This window comes from Hylaeus volcanicus, chromosome 4 (assembly GCF_026283585.1).
Source record: "Hylaeus volcanicus isolate JK05 chromosome 4, UHH_iyHylVolc1.0_haploid, whole genome shotgun sequence".
Classification (NCBI taxonomy): Eukaryota; Metazoa; Arthropoda; class Insecta; order Hymenoptera; family Colletidae; genus Hylaeus; species Hylaeus volcanicus.
In genome coordinates this window covers 4,957,845-4,977,526 of record NC_071979.1, presented here as the reverse complement: position 1 = coordinate 4,977,526, position 19,682 = coordinate 4,957,845, and the positions used below count along the sequence as shown (strand labels likewise).

Sequence of the window (19,682 nt, the reverse complement as noted above, 5' to 3'; positions counted from 1 at the left end):
TTAAAAGTGTCATTTTTCTTTAAGTGAAGAATTCTTCGATGTGAATGAAATGTCCTCCGTGATGGACAATGATGAAAAACTTTTTAGTCGAGAGGATAACATCAATTTCTAAGAAATAAGATCGTTTATTTACATAAATAGCCCACCACAAGCACTAGTACTAAGCGCAGCCGAAGAAAACAGCCGAGTACTCCCAAAAGACGTCCGACTTGACACGGAATGACCCAACGGTGATGTAACGTCTGCCGACGTCAACTGCTGGTAAGTTATGTCACAAACCGCGCCAAATCGGAGCCAGTTCACCAGCAGTCGACGTTGCAACGCGACGATCGTTCATTGATTCAGTCGGGGCTATTTTTACTCGCCGCAAAAAGCGCATCTTTGACAGGAGCCGCTTAACGAAAGGGTCGCCATTGACGTTTACAAGAGCCGATCCGTTGGGGGATGGCGCGTCGCAAGTAGGGCGTAATATTTCCGATATTTCCAATATGTTCCCTGGTATCTTCTCGATGACAGGGCGCGTGTCCACACACCGCCATCGGAATACGAAACAGAGAACGTGTCCTGTGTGTGTGTGTGTGTGTGAATATACTCGCATTTACGCTTCCGTTTGTACGAAGATGAACGGTTGGAATACGACACGCGCATGTTCCACGCGGTCAGAGATATCGCGGTTTCAGCTTAATCCTTTGGACTCGGAGCCATTTCGTTACAGAAGTTCCAAACAGGAGTCACGTCGTATTACATGACGTAATTTATGAAGCATTTAATTTACCGTAATGATATTCCAGCTTATATGAATCTTTAGACATATTTATGTCAAAAATCAAAATTGTATACTATTCTATATGTGATAATGTGTGAAACAGTCATAAATATAGATTGATAGTTTCTATCTTTGAAGTTGCAAAACAGTTGCTCACAGGATGCCTTCCTTCCTTGCGTGAATTCATCTTCTCGTCGCTCGTTTGTTGCATTATGCAGGCCTAAACGCATGGATAGTTTACAATCCATAAATGTTACGCAATAACTCTACGAAGGTTACCGATATCGATGAAGGAGCATCGTTGTCACGGAAGGTCAGGTTAAAGAGAAGCTGCTCGATTAAGGTGGATGTAACCACGCTGCAGGATCTAGAACGTGGACACAGTTTTCTGTATACGTTTTTGAAATTTTAATTCGACAAAAATCGATTTACAAATTATTAATTTGATCTTTGAAAAATCAGGAAGTTGTGGAATCACATTTGACAAATGTAAAACGTTGAAAAATTGCAAATAGTTTCATACTTGTTGATAACTCAACCAGGAACATAAATATATTGGTTAGTATACGTCTATTCCTATTTAATAAATGTACTCAGATATCTAAACAAGTATTTTACAACCCCATACGATTTTACTCGCGTTATTTTGTACGCAACTTTCACTCTGCCATGCGCTATTATTACCAGTACTGTATTATTATACGATTTCATCATTTATTCAATTTGTTATATATATATAAGTCTATGACCACGTGCTTGATCCCTTCGTTTCCATTACAGGCGCAAATATCCTCGGGTATTTTCTCGATTCCGATGATCGCAGTCAGCTGCGAAGGAATCGAGGAGCCGTCACTTTTTTCCTGCTTGATGGATGTCGGCCGATTTGGAGCCGTAAATTACATTTTGAACGCAGCGAGTGTGCAAGAGGAGGGAAACGCGCGTTAGCACGTGATCGAGAACAGATTCCCGAAAATCACCGTACTTTTTTTTCCACGCCAAGATGCCGACAATTACTTACGGCGCGCAGGAAAAGCCTAAGCACGGATGATCGATCGGTATATTTGTTTCTTGTTCCGGCGAATCTAATGAGTTTGCTGACGGATCACCGATCGCCCAAAAACGACGATTTCCAAGAGGATTAACGATCGAGGGAGCAATACGAAAAAGAACGAATACCTAAAGACAGGAAACACTAACAATTTCCAGCGTCTGAAATTTAGTTTTGTGGTCTAAAAATCGAGATTGGTTTATAATTGTTTTGTAGTGTGAAGAAATATAATTAATATTATAGAACGCATGTGTATGTTTTTAATTCGAAGCAAACCTGTTCGTTCACATGCATAATTCAAGGTAAATTACTAAATTATAATACATAGTTAATAGTTAAATGATAATAGTTAATAAATTAGTTTAACTATCAAGTGAATTGCCACGATTTAAAAATTTCAAAGGATGAGCTATTCACATCGCTTTCATGAAGTATCTTTTCAGCATTTTGTCTTGTTTTAGATACTAGAAAATCAGCATCGATGGATAGCTTTCGAACGAATTCGTAGTGTTTGCAAACTATGTGGTTCGGTTCATTAACCCAGTTTTCCAGGACTGATAAACCAAAAAATGTTCATTTATGCAAACGGCTCGATACTCTATACATTAACCCTCGATTGAGGTGAATAGAATCTCCGCTATGAAATACGGCAAGTGCGCTATCAAATGTAAGAGATATGGAGAACACAGGTTCGAATAGTCCACGTACGAGCATCGATCAGCGTTCGTTATCGTGAAACCGGAAATGCTACTACACGACACACGATTGCCTCGTCATTCACGCGTTTACAGATACATTCGTTGAATCGAACCATTCGATTTGTTTATATCCATCCCCTATGGGAGAATCTCGAAACTATGCTTGGAGGATTTTTATGCCAGACTTTTACTCTCAAATTCTGTGTCCAATTCAATTAAAAAGAAAATTCCATTGCTCTCCTGAATGATAATAATAATAAATATAAAAAAGTATCCTTAAAATTCCACAAAAATTCATACACAGAGTGCGGCCGAATAATGTGTACTAACGGGAACGAGGTAGTTCCTTATGAACAAAATAAGAACAAAACATGCAATAAATGTTTTTATTTAAAGCTTAGTTTTTCAGAAGATTGAATTTGAAAATCCTAATCGTACGTATGCTGTCTCGGCTAAGTTGCGTAATTGATCAAAGAAACTGTTGTTCATTGAACGTCTTCTGTGTATTTTTTCTTGAACTCGGTAACTTTTACATGCTGGGTAGACATTGTTTATAAACACGATACGCGTTATACGATGCTCGACGAACCGTAACTCAACCGTAACAGCGTACGTGCGAACAGGATTTTCAAACTCGATTTTCTCAAAAACTAAACTTTGAATGAACAAATTCTATTCCATATTTTGTTGTTATTTTTGCATAACGAACCATCTCGTGCCCGTTAGTACATGTTATTCGGCCGCACCCTGTATATACAGGAAATCTAAGTAAATATATGGTCAAAGTTGCATATTTCAACATAAAACAGACTTTCTCTAAATAATTTCCAAACATTACCTCGAAAATCGATATTCGTAGCTAAGAGAAAAACGACTCTCCCCTTAATCGAGGTTCCATTTGTGATTAATAAATTATTGGAGTAAAATTCCAATCCTGCTCATCTCCGTCGTACCCCAGCGTGCCTACATTACCAAAGACCCTTGAGCTGGTATTTATTATCCCCTTGATCGACGCTATGCAATGCGGATTTCGCCTGCAGGCTGCGTACGTAGCCACGATGCTCTCTCGAAGCTTTCGCGTTAGAGCTTTCGCAATTTCAGTCCCCGAAGGGTAGACAGCACGCGTTTAAACTCCCATCAGGTTGGACGACGAAACCCGGAGTAACTGTAGCACGGCGTTGCTTACCCGCATCGAGGGTGTAGAGGATGGCGTAGAAGCTTAATCGGCCGACTAATTCCGAACGCGGCGTGTAGTCCGTAAATCGCGGCCAGATTCGAGAATCACGGGCGATCGGTGATCGATGACGCATAAGTCTTCGTAGATCCCTAATCCTGGACCCCTTCCTTCGAAAAACGTCGTTAGGAGGACGTTAAGGTTTCTTTCACGTCTTTCAACCCAGGTGATGAGTGTTATTGGGCCACTGTTTTTGCGAAGATCGACCTCAATTGTTGCTACTTTCGTTAATGGTGAACCCTTGGAGACGATTATTTATTGTTTTTATCGAAGACTCTGTATATATTGTTCTACAGTTTGTGATTTTAAGAATATTGGTCGTCACGACAACCAAAAATGGTTGACAGGACTCTTCGTTAAGGAACTACAAAAATTCCAAAGGCGAGGCAATAATAAAAAGTAAAGCTAGATAGGATTCGTGAATTTGGAGACATTAAAAAATTCTATACTACGACAAATGTTAACTTATCTGATCTTCAATAGTCCCGAGACATAATTTTAACTCTGCAACAATTTTCGCGAGTTCTAACTTGGCAGCCAACGCGTTGATCTAGACGCGACTTTGCGTTTTATTCTTTATTACAAATATGCAACGTTGCATACATTTTTGGAGAGTTATGGCAGGATTTACAACGACACTTCTTTCCAAAGACTGTACTTTTCCAGAGACATGTTTCTATTATTATTTGCAATAAATATGTTTGTTTTATCGTATATTTTCAGAGGAGAAATGATACCAGTAAAGTTTGAATTTTAACGTAGTAATTTTTCGTTGGACATCGAACAGAAATACAAAAATTTCGCGCCTACGTTACGTAGCAGTGAGCATGTGTTGGTAACATTAAATATTTAGTCAGGGGGATGCGGGCGCTAAGTGAAGCTTAACTATATTAGCCGCTGTCTGGAAGGTTCATAACGATCAGCATCGAATTACGGTGTCCCCTAGCCTTGATAAGTACTCAGTTTACCTGGAGATGGCGAAAGGACGCTTTTTAACGTTTTAATGGCTAGACGCTCAATCAAGGGAGGGCGGCGTCCCTTTGGAACCTCCCTTTGGAACCTCTAACGTCGAACAATAAATTTTGAGTGCCATTTTCTCGATGTACGAGTTTAATGTACGCGGTACTGTTTCAAGTCTTCGGTTCTGTTTCAAGTCGGCAGGAAGGGTGACAAGAGTTCAAATGCACTATAGAGGGGGTTTTATTTAACTTGGACGCCTGGAATACTGTATCTTTAACACTGATACAAATTTCAGGTAAATGCTACGTATTTCATAAGAGTGAATTTTGCGATTAGACTAATTTTATTTAGGGTTACTTCGTGTTTAAATTATAAGGTTGTCGGTGTTCCTTATCGTCTATGTAAATATATGTATTTTTGCTATAATATTTTTATAGGTTATCGGAGAGCAAATTCGTGTACATATAACGTGATTGCTTCGAAATATTTGGAGATATTCATGAAACTTCTCCTAATTGTTGTACGTACCAATTAAAGTCTAAGAGTATCTACTATTATACAATTTCTACCTGAAATATTTTTTTTTCCTGCAATATTTGTTCCTTCAAATAATATTTCCGTACTCGAAGTATTTATACCATTTTTCATGTATAATTTCATGTTAGGGTTAGTAAAAAGAGACAACATAACCATATGAAATATAATTAGATAACCAGGGAATGCATACAACTATACATTAAAGAAATAAACTAAATTAAAAATATTCGAAAGTGGCCACAAGAGTGTGGTTAAGACCTAATCATCGCAATCTAATTGTTGATTCATCCTAAACCGATCAAGACTTATACATATAAACAACGCAAAATTACACATACAAAAAAAAAATAAATATATATGTTGAATTGAGTAACCTCCTTTTTCGAAGTCGATTAAAAAATAGAAAGCGGTCTTGCAAACTGGAAAAAAATATATTTCTATAAGAAATCTAGTACATAGACTTTCTTCGTAAATCGTGACATAACACTGTCTCCGAACCCTCAAATAACAAAAACAATAGACAAGTTGACCTTGAATAGAGGAGCTTCAAGATCCAGGCTTCGTAGATTTAAGAGTCGCAAAGATCACAGCTCTAGTTCCGTCTAAAAGAAGCCAACCGAATAGGTTTCACCCGTCCGATTTCCGCAACCGATTCGAAACGGTCAATCAAACAATCAAATAAATGCATAGACTTACCGAACAGTGCCGGTGGCTCCACGTCTCTCACAGAGAGACTGGAAGATGCCTGGGAGCCGCTCGATTCCGTGCTCTGCATGCATCTGAGTCTTCTCCGGAGCTTGGGCATGTCGAACGGCAGGTCTCTTAAATCGACGCTGGTCGCGCTGCCAGAAGTCGTGGCGTCCTGTTGCATAAGCAATCGCCTCCTTCGCAGCTTCGGCATGTCGAACGGGAGATCGGATAGCTCGGGCTCGTTGTCGACAAGATTGATGTTATCCAGCTGCGGCTTCAACAAGTGGAAACCGAACGGCTTGCACTTGATCCCCGCCCGCGACTCGATCGAGATTCCGCTGTCGGACCCTTGGATCTCCGCGTCGCCAGACGACGAGGATTGCAGGGCCAGATTGATGAGATTCTTGTTCTGCGGCGTGCGCCTCTTCTTGAACGACGTGTCCATGGGCGACGTCACCGAGTTCGTGTTCGTGTTAGTGTTCGCCGTGTTCGTGTTGGCGATGTTGGACGCGGTCACGTTGTTCTCCATGGTGAGGTTCTCTTCCGGCGAAGCTTTCTGCGAGTTGTTGTTGCGATTGTTATCGGAGGTCTCCGAGGCCGGCTCCTGGGACGACTTGTCGGAAATGGGCGAGAGTATGTGGAGCTTGTTGGCGTGGTGAGTCAAGAAACCGGTCATAGAGGGTTGTTGATGGTGACGGTGGTAGCAGTTGGTGCTACCGCTGTCGGAGCTGTGAGAGCTGAGGCTGGTGCTATGGCGGCTCTCGGAGCTGCTGGTGGATCTGTTGCCCTCGCTGGTGCTGCTCCGTAGAGACTCCATGCTACCGCCGCTGCTGCTGGTAGCCATGCTCTCCGTGCTGGAGTACCCTGGTCGGCGTCTGCTGGTCCGCAATTTGAATTCCAGAAGGCCTACGTCGCGACGCGGTCGCAGCAGGTCGCTCTCAGCCTCGTGGGGCCTGCCTTTGAACTCCATGATAGGCTTGCTCTCGCGGATCAGACTTCGCGGTCGTTGCCTCTCCTCCTTCGGCCTGCCCTTGAACTCCAGGATCAGTTCCTTGTCGAACCGTCGACCCTGGGTGGACTCCACGTTCTCTTGAGCAAAATTCTTTGGTCTGCTTTTGATCTCCAGTATGCTGCCCTCGCTGCTCTGCGGCGAGTCCTTGGCCCTGAGCAACGACTTCACGGGTAGTCTCAAGTCTTTCAGGCGCGGATGGTCCGGTTGGGAGGGTAGATTCGGCGTGCTGCGTATATTCAGCAATAAGTGATCACGATTCCCGTGGAACTTTGCTGGCAACGGTGCCGTGGATGGAGGCGACGGAGTGTAGCCTCTGGCCGGTAGCCGCGGAGACCCGTTCTTCTCGTCGCTTGAATTGATCTGGAGGGATTCGATATCTTGGGACAGAGTAGAAATATTGTCTGATTGCTGTTGTTGCTGTTGCTGCTGCTGAAGACGGCTCGGAATCGGTTTTGGGCGGAGAAGTACGACTTTGCGTCGATCTTTGCTGCTGTGGGACTGTCCAGGGTAAAGGACCTGCTGCGATTGCTGCTGCTTCGACGTGTCCGTCGACGAACTCGTTCTGCTTACCGGTATCGCGCTGTTGCTCCTCACCTGCAATTTAATACGGCGTGGGGTTAGGGCTGGACCGAGTACTTGCGAGAAACGCGCGGTGTCCCATATATGTGTGACAGTGCTTTTCACTGAAGAACTAAAAACATTAGTTCTGGAAATTAAATGTCAAAGAAAATGTGATGTCAAAGAGAATGCAATATTTGAATTTCGATGAGGTTACAAACACAAACATCACAATAATTGTTGATTATATAGTTTCTGGTAATCTATGAAGAAGATTTAATTACAGTAGAAAGTTTACAGTCAAGTTACAGTCAAGAGTATCAGTTTGGCAGTCAACGTGTTAGCTTTTTGCCCTACAATGACGAGTGTCATTGATGTAGTCATTAATGTCTACTATGGCCTGAGCAATCGAGAGATAGCGTGTAGGTCAAGGGGTTAACGCAACGGAGAAACGTATTTTTAAGCGTTGAAACTGTTATTACACTGTTCGGTAAATGGGTGGGTAAACGACGAGAGTAACTTTATCGCGCAGGTTGTAATATCCAAGAATAACCCCTTCGGTTGTACACCGTCTGGGAGTCAGGTCTTGCATCGATATCATTTTCAGGTAAAAATGGAATCGAATGGGAAGCACTATCCAGACAACGACTAGATTCACGAATTCATACGAAACTCTTTCGATCAAAAATTTTCTGATTTTTATTCTAATGATATTGTTACTTCTACATAAGCTACAAAATAGATACATGTTCCCATTGATAATGGCGATTTCATTATTGAGATTGAAACTAGTTGGTATAAATAATGCGCGAGTGAAATTGGTGAAAACAATCGAATATTATTTACTACTCAACTTAACATTATGACGTAATCGCTTGGAATTCATATTCTACCATATTAAATTCTACTTATTCATCGTGAAAATGCAATTCGATCAGCGCGTAACAACCAAGTGTACGGTTTAACCGCAATTAAAGTCTAATTTGTGCTCGGTAGCGGGAGATACGTAATTTTCAGCCCGAAAATTCGTAACATTTTTAGCTGTATCAGACTTCAATTACTTTCCATTAAATCCTGAGTCAGCACCCAACAATCCAACTTTCGTAATATCGTGACATTCTAAGACGAGTACTGATGATATTAACAGAACATTTCTCAGATAATAATATCGATAAGAATAATTTGTCCATGTATTTAAAAACAATGAAACATGTACGATATTGTTACATGGATTTGAAAACGAAAAAGAAAAACGTGAAACGTAATAAATAGACCGCGGATATTTATGCAAAATAAAAACGTACCTACAAAAATTGAACCTAAATGGGAATTTATTTAATTCTGCGAATATTGTAACATGAACTTTACTTTCAATCTTTTTTATATTCTCGCATATTGTTTTCATTGTGTAGGTTCTTGCACGGTCAAATTTCCTATAAACGCATAAAGATCCGGAACCTACTAATAAGAGATTTTGTCGTAGCGATTAGGAATAAGAATTCGAATCACTAACCTGCGAGTGCAACACCGGATGATTCGTGACCCGATCGAGGTCATCGAGGTCGTCGTCGGACCGATTGACTTTGCAGTCGAAGGCCGTCTCGTAGAGGTGACGTTGCCTAGCCATTTCTTCCTCGTCTTCCTCCACCTCCACGTCCTCCTCCTCCTCTTCCTCACCTTCGTCCTCTCCCTCCACGTCGTCCTCGTCCTCGACGAGTATCGGTTGCGGATCTATCCTCCGTGTACGTCGTAGCTTGCGCACTTGGTGCCGCGTTAACTGCGGCTGACGTTCATCTAGCTCATCCTCCTCTTCGTCTGGCGATGCGACGCAGGTACAAACCGTGGTAGGCAGGTCATGACTCAACAGCCTATGCGGAGGCATGAGGGTATGATCCCACTCGGTGATGATGCACGACGAGAGGATCTCGTTCCTGGCTGGGACAGCATGCTCGCTCCCCGACGTGGGGCTCACTAGATCCTGGCTTTGATAATGTTGCGGCTGCGACAGCTGTTGCTGCTGTTGCTGAGACGAATAGGTACCCCCATCACCTGCCACCGAGTTCCTCTTCGGTATACCGGGTGTCCTCGATCGTTCACCCGGGACGTCGAGACTCACGCTTTTCCTGTATTTGTTCGGTTGCGTTTTGCTGATCTGCTCGGGCACCTTGAACAGGTCGCCGTAGTAATAGGGTGACGGATGACGTACCGGTTGATTGGACTCTGTCGGTGATTGATCGGCGAGGTGCACCAGGGCTACGCATCCGATTACAGAACCGTCGATGGACGTTATCTCCTTATCCCTGTCTACAGAGCGAGTTCGCGACGAGGAAGTCGCGTACACGCTGTTCTTGCGTTTCCTGATGTCCGCCTGGCGACCCTCTTCGTCATTCTCGCAGGACGATCCCGATGCCGAGGGGTCTGCAACAAGAAACGAACGCACGTGCTATGGTTTCGTGTAACGAATTCAGGTAACGAGGATAAGCTTCATGGATGCAGCGCTTCTTTACTGGTTTCATTGATAGGAGAATGGTTTTAAAATTTGTCAAAGGGTTAAACTTTACTTCGACGCGCTACAAATTATTGGCTTTTTCTTCGTCGGGTGGCAAAGCCCACCCAATATGCACGAGGACATTGCAAACTTACTCGGACAGTATTTTCGTAACATGTTCTACCATTTTGTTGTTACTTACAAATGTATTGTTCAGCTACGAACGCTATTTACGAACATCTGTTTAGAACAAGTGATTGGAGAAATGACATTCCCTTCCTAATTTACCAACAGAGCAGCGGTAAAAGCCAATATGGTGTCGCATTAACTTGCGAAGTACACCAAAAGTGCTCAACTTTAGATACGAATAACTTTCAAACCGTTGGATTTCAAACATTAAACCTTCCGTTTGTGTGATTTAGGCATCAAAAGCTACTAAATGATATAAAAACAAAGTCAATCATTTTTAGTCCCCCAAAGTACAGTTCAGCCGAAAATACATGTTACGAAAATACTGTCTGCGTATGTTTGGTGTCTAATTTGTAATTGTTCTTTTGGATAGAGATTGTTTTGCTAGGTTCACATTACAGACATAACACAAAATAAATAACGCGTGAAACAGAATACATCGTTCCTGAATGTTAAATCTTTAAGTTATGGGATTACAAACTGACTCGGTAGGTTCTGAGAGAAGGATGCTCACTGCCTTACTGTAACAGGTTTACAATAATCCTACCGATCACTCGCGATGCTACCCAGCGACGCTCAGCATCGACAAAATGGGAGCAGATCCCGACCCTTCCTCCCCGTTCCCTCGAAGGTTGAGTTCGAAGCCGTGACAGTAATGTATAAAAGAGACCTGGCAGAGTCCCACGTGGACGAAAATGAAATCGCCAAAATGACGCGAAATTTTCATAATCGTTCCGTTATAGAAGCGTCGGTGGCTTCGGCTACTCAGGCGCCGAAGAAACGAGAGCAAAAATGCTTATGGGGAGAACGAAATTGCCGTGAAATGGCAGCCTCCTCTCCTTAAAAATCACTTCCTCGGTCCACGAGATATTACCGTAATGGTTTCTGGCCTGCCTACCCTGACACGGTCTCTTCACCGTCCCTCCATCCTTGTCGTTTCTTTCGCGCACTTTGGCTCGTTCCGGCGTCGCCTAACGCCAACCCCACCCTAGTTTACGATCCCGTCACGAGCATCGGAGGTAAAACGAGGCCGGGTTGTACTGCGATGAAGCCAGAAATTACGCGGACACCCGGTACGTTAGCCAGCCGAACGTACGCACGCGGTAGAGACGAAAGGACTGGAGATAATGGGAGCATTATGCTCGGCCGGAGGGCTCTAGCGAAATCCTTCCTCGCTCCTCCTTGCTAGGGTGGTAAGTGCAAGAGGCACACCATAAACCACGCCAGAAGCTGCGTCTGACAGGTACCGCCTTCACGGATATACGGAAAAAACTTTTCCAATGGAGGCAAAAAATTATTATCAGAATCCCGTCTGATCTCTTGTGTCGCTGGCTTCGTTGAATCCCTGAAGAGGGCTAATACAACGTGGACTCGGAGCGAGATAGAATTAATAGAGAGAGGAGAGTAGGCATCGTCGAGTGCTTGAAGAGGGTTGATACAATGTCGACTACAAGCAGGATAGAGTTAATAGAGAGTAGAGAAGAGGCCTCGTTAAATCTCTGAACAGGGTTGCTACAATGTGGATTACAGGCAAGCTGGTATCAGGCGAGAATAAAGGTATTAATATTTAATCGCGCGTGGTGTAGTTTGGACACTAGCATAATACAATGTATTTTACTACGACACTGGACAGTAAAAAATGTATTTTTTGAAAATGAACACTTCAGTTTGTCTAAAGAAGTAGTTGAGTAGGTCAGTTTGTCTAAAGAAGTAGTTGAGTAGGTCAGTTTGTCTAAAGAAGTAGTTGAGTAGGTCAGTTTGTCTAAAGAAGTAGTTGAGTAGGTCAGTTTGTCTTTAGCTGTTAAACTATATGGAAATGTCCCACAATATCCAAAAGAAGAAATTCTATGCGTAATCAGAAAATTGCATTGCATACGATACGATCATTTCGAAGAGACGTTCTCCCAAACAGTACGGAAATGATTAAATAAAGTTTCCCAACATCGGTAACGAGAGAACGAGAACGTGAAACTGTGTTAATACAGAATTGAGACTGATGTTGATACAGAAAATCTAGTTACATATACGAAAGACGAAGGTACATACTCGTCTGTATGAATTTGCGCTGAGCATAGCGAATCAACTTATTACACATTTCGACGCGGTTTCATTATCACCAGACCGTCGAAAGTTGGTCCTCGCCATACGAATATAAAAGGCCTCGGCTGAACCGTGAAACGCGAAATGAGAAATTAATTCCTGAACAATGAATCCCGGAAATTATAACACGTGCCGCCACTTTCACGAAATTGCGGACGGGTCGCGGACAATTCCTTTTCATTTTTCCTTTCCGCTATTTCCGGCACGTTCCAGCTGTAGATATAAGCGACGAAGAAGACCGAGGATGTATGCAAAGATATTCGTATTCTTTTATAAACGGTGGCAGACGAAATGTACTGCCAGCACCCAGGCGATAATTCTTCGCGAAACGATAAACTACAAGCACGAGCAGTGAGTATTTTTGACTCTTTTAAATATGGATGTAATTATATTTAGTCACGGTTAATAGTTTATAATTGTTGCTGTAGATAGAATACTACACTTATATCCATTTCCCTTAAAGCAGATGTCGCGTTGGAACGTTAAGATGTACAAACTCCCAACGCAAGTAGAAATAGCGAGATATGGTCAGACGCGTAATCCAAGTGGCAAGCATGCCTGTAGTATTTCTAAAATTAATTTTCTTCTAAACAAAGCATCATGGAAAAAAATTGTGTTCCACATTTTTGGTGTATTTTTTCATGCAAAATTTTGTCGCGCAAGTAGAAATAGCGAGATATGGCCAGACACGTAATCCAAGTGACAAGCGTACATGTAGCATTTCAGAATTAATTTTCTCCAAAGTAAAGCATCATGGAAAGAAATTGTGTTCTACATTTTGGTGTACTTTTTTCATGCAAAATTAGAATTTTACGTGTTGATACCACGTTTTGCAGGAAATCCTCTATAATAAGTTCTTGAATGTAAACTCATCATCGAAAATTGTAGAAGAGAAATAGAATTGACGTCGCCTCGTGTTCTTTAATCACCAGTCCAAATTATTTTCCATTTACCTTTGTTTCTTGCAATAATATTAAATTGTTCACAAATCAGACACATTGAATATACAACATTTCTTATTCCATTTATATACAGGCATGAAATTAACGAACGAATTTTGATAAGAGGGCATCTAAATTACAAGAACAAAAATACCGCAAAAATATAGAGATAAAGTGTACCAGTTGATTTATTTACTCCGACTTTTGCCAATGTTCCGTTGGAAATTACATTTGTTTAGGAACGATGAAGCGTCCTCGAGTTCCAACCACCCATTCGCCTTGCGGACCTAACCGTTCGATATGTACGACGAATTGATGCATTGTTGAAATGGCGCACGCCCAAAACATCCATCATGTTTCCGTGTCAACGGCGCTAACGTTCGTTTCGCATGCATACTGCCCAAAAAAGCCGATATCGCTCTGGGGGTTTTCGCAATGTCGTTGGAAACGTTGCTCGCGAACGACTTTTCATATTCGGGAAAGTACGATAAAATTGAAAAAATCATTTTGCCTGTCTACACTCGTAAACCGATCTATAGAAATAATCTTAGTACTCGGATGACGTGGATGTTATCGCCTACAGAGATTGTGGAATTATTTACAGAGCAAATAATGATACAGCTGATACAAATTGAATAGAAAAAAAAAATTTACATGAAATGTATTATTTCGTATACATTATGCGGTCATTATTCTATCAATTAGGTTTTGTTTACGATCGTTGATAAAATTATTACAAGTAACGATGAGAAAAGTGTTTTTTCTTAACAAAGCAATGAGAATTATACAGGGTGTCCCAAAAATGTTAGAGGTCCTTGAAAAGGATGGTTCGGGGGGGTGATTTGAAACCAAATTTTCGCTATGGAGAAAGTTGTTTCAATATACTCCCCGAACCACCCCTTTCAAGGACCTCCAACATTTTTGGGACACCCTGTAGATTAACTGTAGCACATACAGTCATTTTACACTATAAAATTAATCGAAAATAAAAGACAAAATGTTTTCGTATGGAACTTTGTTCACAAAAGAATTAATTTTGAATTAACTTGTCTGACGTGTCTGGCCATTATTCGCCATTTCTACTTATTTGGCGGTTTGCATCCATTGACTCTGCTTCTCTGCGAATTTGCAAACTGAAAGCTTTCTAGTACTATACAAAATTAGATATCGAATCACTCGTATCTGTACGAAACCTAAAATCAGCGGATCGTGTTAATCACTAATGGCGTCTCCATCATTGTAACAGGCGGAGGGTCGTCATAATATGATTCCACGACTAGGGGATTGTCACTGTCATAGCTCATGGCTCCATTGTTATCGTTATCGATTATTCCATTTCGGAAGTTGTCGAAAATTAGTGTCTTATGAATTGATGAGCGTCAATGTTACATTTCATGACACGAGAACCATTAGGCAAGTGTCTTCTATGCAGAAGTAGATACTGTCACCGAATTTCCTGCAAATCGTTGGTCATTGTTATCGAAACCTAGCCATCAAATTTCCGTCGAAACAACGGTGATGATCCAGGATCTCTATAAATCACGGAGTGCTGCTCTACTATTAACATTGTTGGGGTTGTATCTTGAATGAAACAAGTTCAATAAAAAGGCAGCTTGATATATTTAAAAAAAGGTTTGCAATACACGTAATGTCCCAGGACTTTATCTTGCGCTTGTTCGCTCCAACTGTTTCTGTCGAACTGCCGAAAAATAACAGCCAGAGTACTTAATTCTGAAAGTGCCTTCGAGGACCGGGGTTTTATTCCCGGCCACTTTATCACTCCTGTAAAACCCTTGATATTGACTTTTGGTATTGAGTTTATCAGGAAGTAACGATTGTTTACTTCGACAAATATTTATAGACATCAAATGAAAAATACGTACATAAACGTTTCCAAGCTAACCTGTCTACTTGAAATACAATCAAAATTATTTCTATCGAAAATTTGAAACTAACTTTGAAACTAAGATGAAACTGTAATAAAGTTACGCAAGGGGTAGAGATAAAAGAATGGCGAAATATTTACAGGAAAGCCACGGACGCCATCAGATGGTCGTTCGAAGTCGCTCAGAGCGCGATTAGCAGGGTCGCACGTGCACCATTTTCAATCATCCCCCCTGGTCAGATCGAAGGACGCGCACACGGTTGACATACACGTACACGGTATCCTGGCGTAAGGCCAAATTGCGCCGATATTGATTACCGATCGATAATCAGATTTCCGAGGTATCCGCAAAACAGCGGACCCCGTGGAAAAGGGACACGGGAGAGAAGTAACGGGGTGACTCGCTGAATGACCGAATGAGTTATGAAGTAAACGAGTAGCGACCAGGGGTGTCCGGGCTGCGCTGGCTGATATATCGCTCGAAACCTGGTGTACGTGCGAGCTAGACGACCGTCCGACCAAAACCTGTAGATAACGCGGTGCGTGAGTCGGTGAGTGGTCGCGTGAGTGCTTAGAGAGTGATATATTGCGTCCTGCGAATCTGGCGTGTGCGTAAACACATAAGCCACCAAGGTACGCGACTAACGACTAGCTTATTGAGTCTGCGAGGGAGAGCGGTTTAGCTATAAAGATCGTCAAGCACATTCTATTGCGAAAAGAAAGCAATTCGTAACACGATACTTGTTTAGGCATAACTGAAACTCGTTATATAATTTTCTAGAATAAAATAGAGTGTTTACGAATAGAGTGGAATAGAGTGAAAACGAATTGTGCAAGATGTTAAAAAAACACTTGCACGATTGCATTAAGAAAAAGTGGAACAATATTTGGAATACAGAAAAGATACTAAAAATTCATAAAATGTTAGGCGAGTTTTTCGCACAATCGCCGACAGGACACCTCGACAGAATAGAACATGTCAAAAATGTCCAAATTTTTATATAAAATGTCTAGGCTACCTTGACTTTATCCAATAATATATTTTTCTTGTGGTACTCGCGTACTTGAGTACGACTTGTCTGATGTGTCTGACCATTATTCGTCATTTCTACTTATTTCGGATTTGCATCCATTGAGTCTGTATCTCTCTGTGAGTAATATGATTTCTACTATGTTACAACGACATACTATGCCATAATTGTCGAGTTGTAAGAAATAATATTTAAGAGTAGATTATAGTCTACAAACTGTAAGCGTTTATAATCTCATTTGCATACACCTCTTTCAAAATAAAGAAATTATTAATTTTCTACAAGTGTATCTCCACATTTATTTACCACGTCATTCAGATCGTGGTAGTACGTGTACCACTTCGGTAATGAGGTGATCTTCACTTTTAAACAAAATAGCGTATATTTAAAAATTTATTCCATCGCAATTTATAGCCGAGTGAAACCTATTATTTCAAACATTTTTTCTCCAAATTATCAAAATTGCCACGACATCATAGACCATATATAAATTCGTAGGATTACATGTTGAACTATCACCTGTATCCAGGTGAATATCCAAGCTGTAATAGACAATGCCAGGGAACCTATCCTATTCCATACACGAATCGTCTCTCAGTCATCGATATTTATGAGTTGCTCGAAGTGGGACAACCTACGTCACCGGTTCCACGAGCTATCACGGGTATCTCGCCACTATGCGAAGTTCAAACTGCTGATAGCAACTCGGAGGAAGCGAGGATTCGTGAATGAGCGGACGAATGGGGGCGCCCCGTTGCATAGCATGCTACTATGAACGGAATATGAATACACGAAGCGAGCGAGCGACGAAGCGACTGATTGAAGGGACGTGTACCGTAGAAATAGAGTGTACACGCGTACAGTTAGGGTTCGCGATGCACTCGAAGGGGGTGTACTGTCTACCCCTAATGAATCTATTAGGGCCTCCGAGCGACGAACCCCCTGGCTGGCAATCACTACAGATAACAGCGCGTTGTTACGCAACTCGCGCAGCGTGCCTGTTCATGCTGAATTGCGCTTACCGAATATTTAGCGAGCTATTTACGAAAACCGAGGTTCGAAATCGAACAGTGTTCGACAGTGGTCTAGCGTTCGCGTCTAAAAGCAGCGCGACGGAATCGGTTAATCTCCAGGGATAACGAGGTTAGAGATTGCAATTTCTGACGAGCAGGAGTCAAGGTCATCGGAGATTAATGCCTCGAACTCATGGAAATTGTGTATTGGAACTCGTTTATGAGACTTGTACAACGATCGGTCTCGTTCGAAGCAGCGCAGTGGACAATTGGTCGATTAGTATACGATGAAAGTTGTTGATTGCTTCGTAGGCTTTGGCCAAATAGTATGTTCAATGCATCGTACGTCATAGTGTTCATAGGGATAGAAATGTAATAATTAATTTTTAAGGAATAAATTCTTTTTTGTTTGCTTATTTGTTCCTTCGTCCAAAAACTGGTTCCTCCGTTTTAATTAAAAATAATAAGGGAAGACGAGCTGAAAATAAATTTCTATCCTAGAACGAAGGCACAGGACTTTTCATTAAGGTACTACAAAAATTAATTACACATGTGAGGCGCTAATGAAATTAAATCTGGATAGGATTCGTGAATTTGGCAAGTTTAAGAAATGAAATACTACGAGAAATGTTGAATTAACCAATCTTCAAGAGTCTCGAGACACAATTTTAACTTTGTTCAATTTTCTGATTCACGGATGTACGTCTATTGTATTCGCAATATGAAAATATTCGATAAAGGACTTTGCCGTGCAGCAAAACAGTCCACTAGCAACGCGTCGAGAACGACGCGATAATCCAGGAATAAAATGCCTGGGATCAGGCCCGTAAAAATCTCCGAACTGTCACTCATACGATCTACCGTTTCCCCTGTTATTCGGAAGGGGAGAAGGCAATGACGGGAAAAATTCCTACGAAAGCTTTATAAAAGAGCAAACCTCGCCATCGTGGTAGCCACTTCGCTCTGCTTTTTATTAGATATTGTCCTCGTAACATAACCGAGGTGGGCTCGGTTTCTATGGAGTATGTGGGTCGTGGGATTGTATCGTCTGTGAAAGAAACAGGAAGGAAAAGGGAAGGAGCACTATGAGGAGGGCCTTAAACGAAATCACCCAGCCACCTTCACGAGGATCTTCGGGGCTTCTTAGGTGGCTGCGAAAGATTACACGGGTCTACGCCGCGACGAAACGAAAGCCAATCTCGGTTATTGGTTCCGGTATACTAGAATTCATGGCTACGGCCTCGGGATTGGACGAATCCCGCGGCTGAAATGTGTCAGCCGTGCCAAGGGTCATCGAACGATCGGGTTAACTTATACGCCGAGCCTAATAGGCCTGGAAATGTAAGGCTTCCGTGGCTGCGTTCGTTCTTCTAATCATTCGTAGACTTTTGCGTTAGTTGTTCTGTCAATTTCTATCCAGTTCTAGCTTCGTTGCTCGATATTGCCTGAAACTGTGTGTATTTTAAAGTATATTTCGGAGCTTTTCGGTGTATTAAGTATATTTTTCTATGGTACCAGGCGTAGAAGTTGATTCTGTGCCACTCTGTAGTAAAACTTACCATTTCTTTAAAAAGAGAAAACTATACCTATGATCTTCCTCCAATCATACCATAAAGCACATTTAATTGTAAACACAAGTGTCAAAGCAATCTGCGTTTTTCATGAAAGTCGATACTTTAATATATCAATATCTCGAGCAAATATTTCTGGTAAACTACAGTAGTTACATGAAATTATCTGTGAAAAACAACAAATAGTAAACTTTGTTGTCTGCTACGAAACTGAAAAAAAAAATTGATACCGAAGTGTTAGAGAAATAGTTATCCTTCGCATCTCCACTCAATTCATGAGGTTAAGCGCGATACACGTGGAATTTAACATCCAACAATGTTATCGGTCATCGATAAAATTCGATTACAGCTCACTCGATTTCGATATCGGGGACATCGATCTTACCAAGGGTTCTTTCAAGATACGAATCTCTGGTCTCCTCGAGGGCGCGTTTTTCTCATGCAAAAAGTAGCTCCTAACGAGTCAAGGTTACGAAGACAAATACGAAACTAGCACAAAGAAAGAATAAATTGAGAAACAAGGTAAGAGGTTCGCTTTGAAAGCGAGTTAACTTTCCTTTCCTTAGACTGGCACAAACACCAGTGTGGGAATGAAGATTCCATTACGAGATGATTGAAGCATCCCCTGATTGCAGAGACACGTGAATCTTTGACGGTGACACCCCGGATACAATCTTTCTTGATTACTGGTTTAATTTAAAGAGACGCCTACGCTCGATGAAGCTATACCAAGGAGTATGATTCAATCATGGCTCGATTGAAATTTTTTTATACCACCGCGTTGAAGCAAACCAAGTAAAGTAACATCTACAGCGTTATAGAAACACTGTATCCATGTGTTGCACGTGAAATTAGTAACTGCGAAGACATATTATGCATATTTGTGCACGTGGCATCTGGGTAAGTTATAGAATATGTTTAACCTTATCTAAACAAAATAAAAAGAATACAATAGAAGCAA

At 41.6% G+C, this 19,682-nt stretch overlaps 1 protein-coding gene across 1 annotated transcript in view; it reads right to left on the bottom strand.

The window, feature by feature from the left end:
• LOC128874883 (uncharacterized) overlaps positions 1-19,682 on the bottom strand; it is a 256,873-nt gene that overhangs the window by 21,253 nt on the left and 215,938 nt on the right. Inside the window, exons 5-6 of the mRNA XM_054120014.1 lie at positions 9,017-9,921; positions 5,940-7,539 (exon numbers count right to left, since the gene is read on the bottom strand). Coding sequence (XP_053975989.1) covers positions 5,940-7,539; positions 9,017-9,921 — 2,505 coding nt within the window. The remainder of the gene's footprint in view (positions 1-5,939; positions 7,540-9,016; positions 9,922-19,682) is intronic.